Source organism: Phymastichus coffea, unplaced genomic scaffold (assembly GCF_024137745.1).
Source record: "Phymastichus coffea isolate CEN01 unplaced genomic scaffold, Cenicafe_Pcof_1.1 PCOF00075, whole genome shotgun sequence".
NCBI classification, from domain to species: Eukaryota; Metazoa; Arthropoda; class Insecta; order Hymenoptera; family Eulophidae; genus Phymastichus; species Phymastichus coffea.
The window spans coordinates 1,002,824-1,012,505 of NW_026706886.1; the positions used below are offsets into that span (position 1 = coordinate 1,002,824).

Sequence of the window (9,682 nt, forward strand, 5' to 3'; positions counted from 1 at the left end):
ATCCACGGCTAAGAGAATCGCATGTTTTAATGAAAAATCTTAGATGGTATGGTCTTTTCCGTGATGAACATCAAGATTTCAAAGAAGAGTATCAAAGATTGAGGGCATTAAGAGGCAAGCGAGTTTGGGTAAAAGGTGAAAAGAGACAAGAAAATGTTGAAGTTTTAAAGTAGAATGAAAGAAAAATTGATCTGTGAAATTACTTCTTGAAAAGTTGTATTTTGTTGTTAATAAAATAAGATATTAAACAGGAATACTCGTGATTGAATTATATAGATGGCATTTAAAAATGTTTCTAAATGAATGTTGTTCCTGGAATGATCTAATTATGTAAAGAGATCTTGAATCTTATAAATATAAAATACTATCACATGGTAATTAACTCTCATATTGCACATAAGCAGTGCTGGATAAACTGTCATGTTTCAAAGTCATAAAATTCAAGTATTCTAAGTAAATCATAATAGTGAATAGTTTACAACTCATCTGGAACTTTCTTTTGTGATTTCTTTTCTTCTTTTGAAACATCAGAACTTTCTACATCCCCTTTATCTTTTAGGCAAGAGTCATCACTTTCTTTTAAAGCTCTTTCTGAGCATAAATATCTGAAATAAATTATTCAATATTAATTCTATTACAAACTATGTACAGAACTTAAGCAACAATAATCATCTTACTTAGTTAAAGCAATATCTCCTTGATGGTGATAATACCATTCTTCAATATCTGACTCATGGTTTTCAAGTAAATCCTCACATTTAGTTTTCAGATCTGTTATTTCAGCTGAGGGATTATCCCATAATTCATATGGTATACCTAGTTCTACTTTAACACCTTTGTCACTGAAAGTTGAAAATACAATAACAATTATATAGAAAATTATAAATATTGATAAATAAATGAGTACATATGAACATACACTAGACCATGTAAAGTTTTGAAAGTTTGACTCATTCCTTTAGCAAATCTTGTACTATCAGTCCTTTCTTTATGAATATTGTACTCTAAAATTCTCTCGCATACATTTTCCAATGATTCTATCAATCTTAGCTCTCTGAAAATGATATTTATTTTAGTATATTTCAATTGAATTAAATAAATTTGTTTGTCCTAAATGTTAATTACGATTTTTTGTATTCTTTTCTCTTTTTTGGAGCAACATCGTCAACTGAATATCCAATTTCTAAAACATCACTAGTTTTTCCTGTTTCATCTAATCTTGCTTCCAGTTCTGTAGCAACTACTCTACAGACTGTGTGATAAGAAAGTTTAGTGATAATTTTATCATTATTAGAGTTATCATTCTTAGAAAAAATTTATCAAAACAAAAATAAACCTTCGCATTTATCTGCATATTTTACTCCTTCTAACTCTTCCGGTCCACAATAAATTGTACTAACCAACAACGATAATATAAATAATACAAACATGTTTATAACAAAACTAAACAAGTAAAATTTTCAAATGTTTACACTTTTTTAGTAATCAGAAAATCAGAAATCGCAAGGACAAGAGGTTATGCGTATGCGGCATATAATCTATCTATACTACACTACTGTATACTGTTCGTCTCTCAAAACTTGCCGACAATGCCGACATCGCAAGCATACAAACCGACGCAATTATTATCTGGTAGATTTTAGATAAAAAGATGGTCATCCCCACAACATCCTGCAGTATCTTTAACTTTGAAGTAATAACAATAATATTAAAATTGTGAGAAAAATAATTATTTTATTATTTGATAATAAATAAATCTAACTCAGTCCGGCATTCAACGTTTTCGCATACATCATAAAATGAAAAAACACTAAATAACTTATTTTACAAAAACAATCCGTTCAAGTTGTGAAATCTGTGAAGTCTTGTACAATATCGTCCACAATTCTCAACTTATCTTCTTCCTCTAGGGTATTTTTAATTCCATTGTCGCTTGGATTTTTTCTGAGCAGATCTTCTAAAATACGTTTTCTCAAACGCTTTATGTGACGTAGACGCTCCAACCAATTTGAAGCATAAGGATTGCGATCTTGTTGTTTTAAAGAAGAACAAACCATTGAAGCCAGCTAAAAAAATCCAATTAAATTTTCGTCAAAAATTTTGATTATTATAAAAATAAAAATACTCACATTTGCATGAAGAGCCAATTGACGGGACAGAATAGCTAAATTTTGATCGGAAATTACTTTAGGTTCACTGTGGCCAATGTGTTCTTTAAGCTCATCTCGTGCTTGTACTGTCACTATGTTAGTTCCGTGATCTAGTGGTTGAATTACAACGCAAGCATAATTAAATTGCCCCTGAAATAATAAATAACCGAAGAATTATGATTATGCCATCAAAATTTGTAGAGCTATTCGGAATTTCAGAATTTACCTTGACAGTCTGTATATTGTACGGTTCACCGCTCTCATTATATACAATTGAAACATAATTATTCCCAATGTGCTGTTTCTTTGAAGTGCACTTAGGATCACTAGCCTTGCTAGGCATCAAAGTTGCCACATGGAAAGCCACCTGAGTCACATCGTCCTGCCAAATGTATGCGAAAGTTCCGTTCTCGCCATTGCGATCAAGTCCACCGAGAAAGATACTTTCACCAGCATCCTTCAGTCGTATGAGCGTACCAAGACTTTGCAAAAACTGTGCGTAACGAAATGACCCATGCTGATTCGCTAAAATCTCAATCTCATTTTGCGCTTGTCCTGAGCCAACGTAAAGCACTCCGATCTTGTGAGTTTCATATGGTTGTATCCTGTCCAGGTTTGTAATAGATGTTTGCAAAAGTGCATTGGCTTGAGGAACTAATAGCGGCTTTTCTGAATTTGGTCCAAAGTGTGCCGAATGATAAAGTTGTAAAAACACCGAGCTGTAATATAAATACATATAATTAATTTACTCCGTTTGGGTAACAAATAAAAATCTCGAAATAACTTACCTAGGATTGACACTACTCCTATTATTGGGCAAATTCATTTGTGCCGGTGAATCTTTCATACGAGGCGAATTATTTCGTCTGATCTTTGCCGGGCTCATGACAGAAATCGTGTGGCCGCGATCTCGAAAACCGAGTGGCGGTAATGCCGATGGATCTGCCTTATCTTCTCTAAACTGTGTATTGCAATAAATCAATTATGACTTCTATATTTTGAAAATACGAGTAATCAAACCTACTTTGTCCATAAAAAGATTTCGACCAATAGGAGGTTTTGAGTCACCAACCCAAGACTGTCGATTGTGGCTTGAATCTAAGCTCGTTAATCTGGAGTAAACTTGTGTAGGCGATTGCGGTGGTTTGGTGTTAAGCTGCGACTGTGACGTGAGTAGATTCGTTGGAGGCTATTGAAAAGAATACTCTCGTTTACAAACTATTTCATAGCAAAATGATTTAATTAATTTTCGAACTATACTTACTAAACTCGTTGTAGGCGACGGAGGTACTGTGTTACTCGAAGTAGTCGTTGTTTGCGGAACGGCGTTCGCACCTGGATAAGATTTTTGCGACAATAATCCTGAGGGATGCTGTTCTCCAGAATTTTCAGTTGATGGTGGTGTAGTGCCCATACCAGATATTTCTTCCGGTATCGCCTCGCAGCTAACTCTGTAGTATGACGAATACGCTATAATAAAATATTCAATCACTTTGGCTTAACAGAAAAACATACCTCATATCTTTGGAATAAGTATTTTTTAAGTGTTTCTTCAGATCAGCTTCAGTCTTAACATCCGAATCAGCATTATCGTCTCTATCCTGTGGTATGCTCAGCTTCTCTTTACTTAAAAATGGATTCTTCCAGTTGGAACTCATTTCGGGACTGGAGTTCGACCTACGTACTGGATTACGTGATTTTCTTGATTCTAAAATAAATAAATGAAAATATAAGATATAATTTTGCCTATATATTTTACTTTACCCACCTTCCTCGCCTTCCTCTAAACTTTCAAGACTATCACGAGGACTAGGTCTGGACGGACTGGGCCTTGCAGGAGATCCTGGAATATCGATTGGTCCAGTGGTAGATGAATTGCCAGACCTAGAAATGTTGCTTGCTTCTGATGGAGCCGTATCGACTATCTTTTCCGCCGCAAACTACGTCAAATTTGATTATCAATTTTATTTTGATTGAGCCAACTATCAAAACTTACCAGAATCTCATCTTCAGGAAACTCAAACGCTTGATCTTGGCTTTTCTGGGGAAACATCTCAGTTGTAGGCATATATAGCGCTGTGATGTTGTCCAGCGGTAGATCGTATGGTGTGTCCATATGAATAGAATTCTGTATCCTCATAATCCACGACATCTCTCCGGTTGGCCTTCTCACGTATATCTCCGCCCATCCCTGACACCAGCAAGCGCATGGCTGATGTTCCTCTTGCTTATCGGCATTCATCATCTGTTCGAGTTTCTGAGACTCGCTTTGCTGTTGCTGTTGTTGCTCTTCATCTTTAATTTTGCTAGAATCGACTTCATCGAGCGATCGCTTGCTTTCCTCTGTGGGTGAGTTGCAAGCAGTGTTGGCACTGGAGCTTGCATGACCACCCGACGATTGACGTGACAATTTGTCTTCACGGGTTCCGTCGATACTCGAAGCGCGAAGAAGACTCGAGTGACTGGAACGCGTCTGGTCTGCTGGGTGAGCTTTACAAGCAGCCCAGCAATTGTCGCACAAGGGACCACGCATAGCCTTGTTACTGCAGCCACTTGTTGTTATCGTTATCAACTTATTGCCAAGAATCCACGTAAGCGAATTGCCGTCTTTCAAAAGAAAGTCTGCGGCTAATAGTCTATAGAACAGGTTTTACTTAGATTAGAAATGGAGCGAATACTAAGATATATTATAAAGGAAGAATAAAACTGATTACAAACCTTTTTGGGCGAGCAGAATACATACAGTATGAATAGCGCGCCATCAAATCTATACAAGTTTCCGTAAGCTCAACATGGAAGTTCATGAGTGTTTTGTCTATCGGTGGCTTCAAATCCAAAGCTCTATTTTCTCTGATAAACTTTCTTGCTCTGCTTCCCTGACAATCAAAATATTAGTCAATATTTTTAGTATTCCAAACGTTACGGATAAATAATGAATATTTTTACTCACTTGTTCAGTCAAACTAGAGCTACGTTTTCTATTGGATGAATCTTCGTTGCTAAGGCTGACATCTGGCTTTGATATGTTTCCTTCTTGCAAAAGCATTTGAGCGTTTTGTTTCAGACCCTGGGCAAAGCATATCTAATTTAATACACATTCCTTACCACAAAATAAAAAAAATATTCTTACCTTGGTAATGTATTCAGCGAAATTACGTCTGAAAGGAAGACGACATTTCAAAAACCATACAGCTATAACATGATGAGCCAGCGATACAGTGTAATGATTGTATTTTGTTGGTTTTATGTAAGGCAGCATTATGGCAAATATCGACATATATTGGTCGTCAGTAAAATTTGCATAGACCTTTGGAAGTCGCGTTAGTGCTATAGAGAATTAAATCGTCATTTAAAAAATTAATCTTTCAATTCAGACCTAGTATTTGTAAATACTCACTCGAGAGAAATTCTAAAATTGGAATAGCAATGTGAACAGTATCAGATATTTTAGACAAGCTCAACAAAACATTCGAAACAAGTTTGCTCATTGCATCCCTCATTTCAAGAGCGCAAGTCATCAGGCTTGTAACACATTGGCTTGCGCATGTTGTACGTAATCCATCCTGTAATAATAAATGTTGAATTAGTTTAGAAGAAAAATTACTAAACCAAGCAAACGAAGGATAAACGACTTACTTCAAAGCATTTTATTAAACGCTGCTGAGTATTTAAATCAAAATGTGCGTGGTAAGATGTACAAGACGCTAGGACAGGAAAAAATTGTACGCGAAACTCGGAGAAAGTAAATTTTGGAGGGACATTGTATAATACATTTTGCAGAGAGTCTGCTGGTCTGAAAGTCTTATCGTCGATCTATAAAGAAAAATTATTCTATTACTTTAGTCATACCGTAAAACAGGGTTTAATTTTTTATATGTCAATATACCATGGAGCATAGTGCGCATGCTAGAGAGCCGATATCGTTACTGTGACGAGACAAAATTAATGATCGATTTTGTAATAATTGAGGTAGCTCCTTTAGTATTAATTGCAAAACTTTCCAATCTACGAAAAAAAATTTAATGAGCATCTGACCAAACTAATATTTGAACCACAATCAGTACTTGAAAAAATAACAACACCTTTCTCCTGCTTGATTGCCGTAGTCACAGCCTTGCAAGCGTAGGCCAGCGATATCGTTGTAATTTGAGAAGATCCACTTTGCATGGGAACAGGACTTGCTGGAGGTGGACTAGCTCCAGTGTTACTTGTTGTAAGAGCAGCATTTTCTATGACTAAATAAGGGCTATAGCGACCCACTGTTCCCGTTATTGAATTTTGAAAACCAAGATGACCAAGTGCATTTGCTCTCGCTTTCAAAAAGCATTCGAAAATCTAAAGACAACGTTGGAAAATTAAAAAATCTTTGACTGGAGATGTATATTATTTTACATACCAAGTATCGAATTGTAGACACTTCTCGAAAAATTTCCTTAAGATCTTGATAATGTAATTCTAAATGATTTACAAGTACTTGGTATGCGCGGATAGCGTGACTCGACGGTAAACTGTATACTTTCTGAGTGAGAATTTTGATTACTCCAGTAATGCCCGTTTTAACATCTTTGATGTCTGTGTCAATTTGTATGGGGGTCTCTAAGCTGAATGGCTTATTTATTATCTAAGAAATAAAATAAGAAAAATTGGCTTCTGTACATATATGTTATGTATGTTTTGTGCAATTTGTAGATGATATTTACTCTTTCTAATATATCAAGCAATTCTAGGCATCTTTTTGATTCACATTCGAGACATAAGTCAACTAATAGGCGAGCAGCAAAATGACGAATAAAAACATCAGGGTCTATTTCAACATGTTGCAAGTGGGGTATTACAATGCGTTCTATCATTTCGTCTTCATATCTAGATCTGATTAATATTTGAATATTAAAAGAGTATTTAATAAAATTTACTTGCTTTGAAAAATTGAAAATCCTTACCTGTTTATTTGGATAACGTTGGCCAGAACATCAAGAACTTTTAGTCTAATATTAGTTCTCGTTTCAATTTTGTAATAACGCTCAAGTAACGAACTCAATTTTGATTGCCACAAATGATAAGTTGGTCCAATCATTGAAGCTCTATAGTCAATAAGCTTGAGAACTGAACATTCCTGCCAAACATGTATATCCTGAGTAAAAGCGGTTTTAGTAAAATATACATTTATTTTAATTCATAAGCTTACTGATCTAGCATCAGAACAACGTTCAACAAGTTCATAAAATCTTTGAACATTCCCATTGTAATGATTACAATCAAGCAAATTTTCAATGCTGTTAATTGTTTCGTGCAAACTTGTCGAAACTTGCTTGGTTGCTGGCTGGTTACTACTTTCTAAAAAAAGAATTTTTAATTTAGAAACTAAACTATTCTACATGGAATTACAGTAAAGCTATTAGTCACCTGTATGTGCAATAACTTGTTCAATAATATTCAAAATAATGCTCCAGGTTGGCTGTTCAAGTTCGTTACCATATTTGTTGACCAGTCTCTGAATAGATAACGTTACTTCATACATAACTATAGGATGATTACAGAGTAAAGCTTGATAAAACGATGGTAAAACAGATGACGGTGTACATTTTAATTTAGGGATTCTATGAGCACCCCATAGGCCCATATTTATATAAAAAACAGCCCCTCGTAGAAGCCTCACATCTTTTTGGAAATTGGGCTCTTGAAGTAAATAGCACATTTTGTACAGTGCCGAATGACCCATGTGTGTTCCTAACAAATTACGCATTATCTGCAATTTGTAAACAATGATGTAAATAGGATAGGTTAAAAACTGAGTAAAATTAAGTGAAACACTTACTTTCCAACTAATTTGACAATAACATTCAACATTAACACTACGACATAAAGCAATAATAAACGTTTGCAGAGAGTCAGGCTGTAATTTGCTGTAACACACAATAGCATCAAGGGCTTCCAAGCTTGCGGATACAACTTCTGTGTTATTGCTGTAGTAACACAAATGGCAAATGTACTGAACAAATCCTGATATCATATCTTCATCTATGCAAGCGGAATTGAACTTGATGATATTGACTAGCAGTGACAAAAACTCTGCACCTCTTTTACCATCTGCTCCTGTTATTATGGGCATCCACTCTAAAAGGAAAGGAGCCATTTTTTCTTCTAAGTGCACAATATCTTTCCCATTGTCTGTTAAGCTCTGCAATAACTCTAATCTGGAATAAGTATTTAATTATATTACAATGACCATGATTTTTCTTTTTATTGACAGATGAATAATTACCTTAATCCTAAATCTTCTGAAATTTCATGCTCCTTAATTACCTTAAAAAATTTTACTCTCATAAGAGGTGAAAGTCTTGAATATTGTCCTTGAATCAGACATTTTAAAAAATTTAAAGTAATATGTCTATGCTCCTTAGGAATATCCTGCCCAAGTAAATCTTGAACAAGAAACCACAATTTTTCTGCTGCACACTGTAAACGATCACATTAAAGTTTCAATAAATTGGTCACACAATAAGAACATTCTAAAATAATATGACTTATATAATTATCAAGAGAAAAACTTACATCTTCCCATTGATTATTTAGTACTGCTTCACTTAAGTCTTTAATAGCCTTTGTACGATTATGAATTGGACTATTGGAGCTAATTTCTTTTTCGACAGCATGAGTGAGTGTAATATCTTCTCTACTTTTGAAATTTCCTAAGTAATAAAGGTTGTTTTATAAAATTAAAATGTAATTTGTACAAAATATACGATTTTGTTCTTTTATCTAGGGATTTACCTTTATTCAAGCGAAAAAATTGTTTAAGTTTATCAGGGAGAGTTTTATTGTCCTTGTCTTGGGCTCTCATTTTGGACATTATTCAACGAATGACATAGAAAACTTAAATTTATGAGGGCTAAAAAAGATGAACATAGTTCACGATACACCAACCCAGTGCTAGGATATATTAGGGTATATCCTACACCCACTTCGGGTTAACTGCAGGGGTGAACCTACGGGAGCCCTTTGCTTTAAGCCTAACCTTCATTGACTAAGTTATTTTTTTTTTGCTGTTCTCTCTGCTAGTATAGGTCAGCTCAAGATCCAGTAGATGGAGCTATAAAATTCGTTCGAAAAGTTCGTGCATAGGCTACAGTACAGTACAAATTTCACTTTTTTTTACTTTAATTTTCAGAAAATAATTAGACTTTCAATTAGACGATTTTTAGAAGAAAATCATAAATAAAATATAGTCTGAGCTAACTGAGTCTAATGGCTGCAGCGTTTATTTATTTTACTGATCAGCGTTGTTGTTGGAAAAATTTTTCACAAAAGGGATAATTTTTAGGGACCCTAAAAAAAATTTTTCCAGCGGCAATGCTGGTACCGATTGAGCTTTGCCATCTCTAATATAAGTTTAAGAAATTCATTATTATTATTTCTAAAATTTTTCAACAGCATGTTGAGTAGCAATAACAGCAATATAGTCTCGTTTCAGTAATAATATAGATATATCACGTTAGTAGCTCTACTTATTTTCTAATTAAAGATAAAAAATT

The 9,682-nt window shown here is 34.5% G+C and overlaps 2 protein-coding genes across 2 annotated transcripts; both read right to left on the reverse strand.

Annotated features, from left to right (window-relative positions):
* Positions 1-179: 179 nt before the first annotated feature.
* Positions 180-1,577, reverse strand: LOC131668216 (protein canopy 4). The gene is made up of 5 exons (XM_058942182.1): positions 1,337-1,577; positions 1,126-1,252; positions 920-1,054; positions 678-842; positions 180-605 (listed from the first exon to the last, which is right to left on the reverse strand). Exons 1-5 carry the CDS (start codon positions 1,428-1,430, stop codon positions 476-478), a joined length of 651 nt encoding a protein of 216 aa, XP_058798165.1. The 5' UTR covers positions 1,431-1,577; the 3' UTR covers positions 180-475.
* A 196-nt stretch (positions 1,578-1,773) lies between these two features.
* Positions 1,774-9,154, reverse strand: LOC131668195 (tuberin). The gene is made up of 25 exons (XM_058942139.1): positions 8,922-9,154; positions 8,703-8,839; positions 8,413-8,606; positions 7,966-8,344; positions 7,554-7,896; positions 7,336-7,484; positions 7,091-7,263; positions 6,851-7,019; positions 6,547-6,771; positions 6,233-6,485; positions 6,037-6,155; positions 5,787-5,963; positions 5,548-5,713; positions 5,281-5,477; positions 5,101-5,217; positions 4,869-5,026; positions 4,147-4,786; positions 3,919-4,090; positions 3,666-3,858; positions 3,415-3,601; positions 3,175-3,339; positions 2,939-3,111; positions 2,377-2,869; positions 2,130-2,300; positions 1,774-2,066 (listed from the first exon to the last, which is right to left on the reverse strand). Exons 1-25 carry the CDS (start codon positions 8,998-9,000, stop codon positions 1,842-1,844), a joined length of 5,454 nt encoding a protein of 1,817 aa, XP_058798122.1. The 5' UTR covers positions 9,001-9,154; the 3' UTR covers positions 1,774-1,841.
* Between the last annotated feature and the right edge of the window lie 528 nt (positions 9,155-9,682).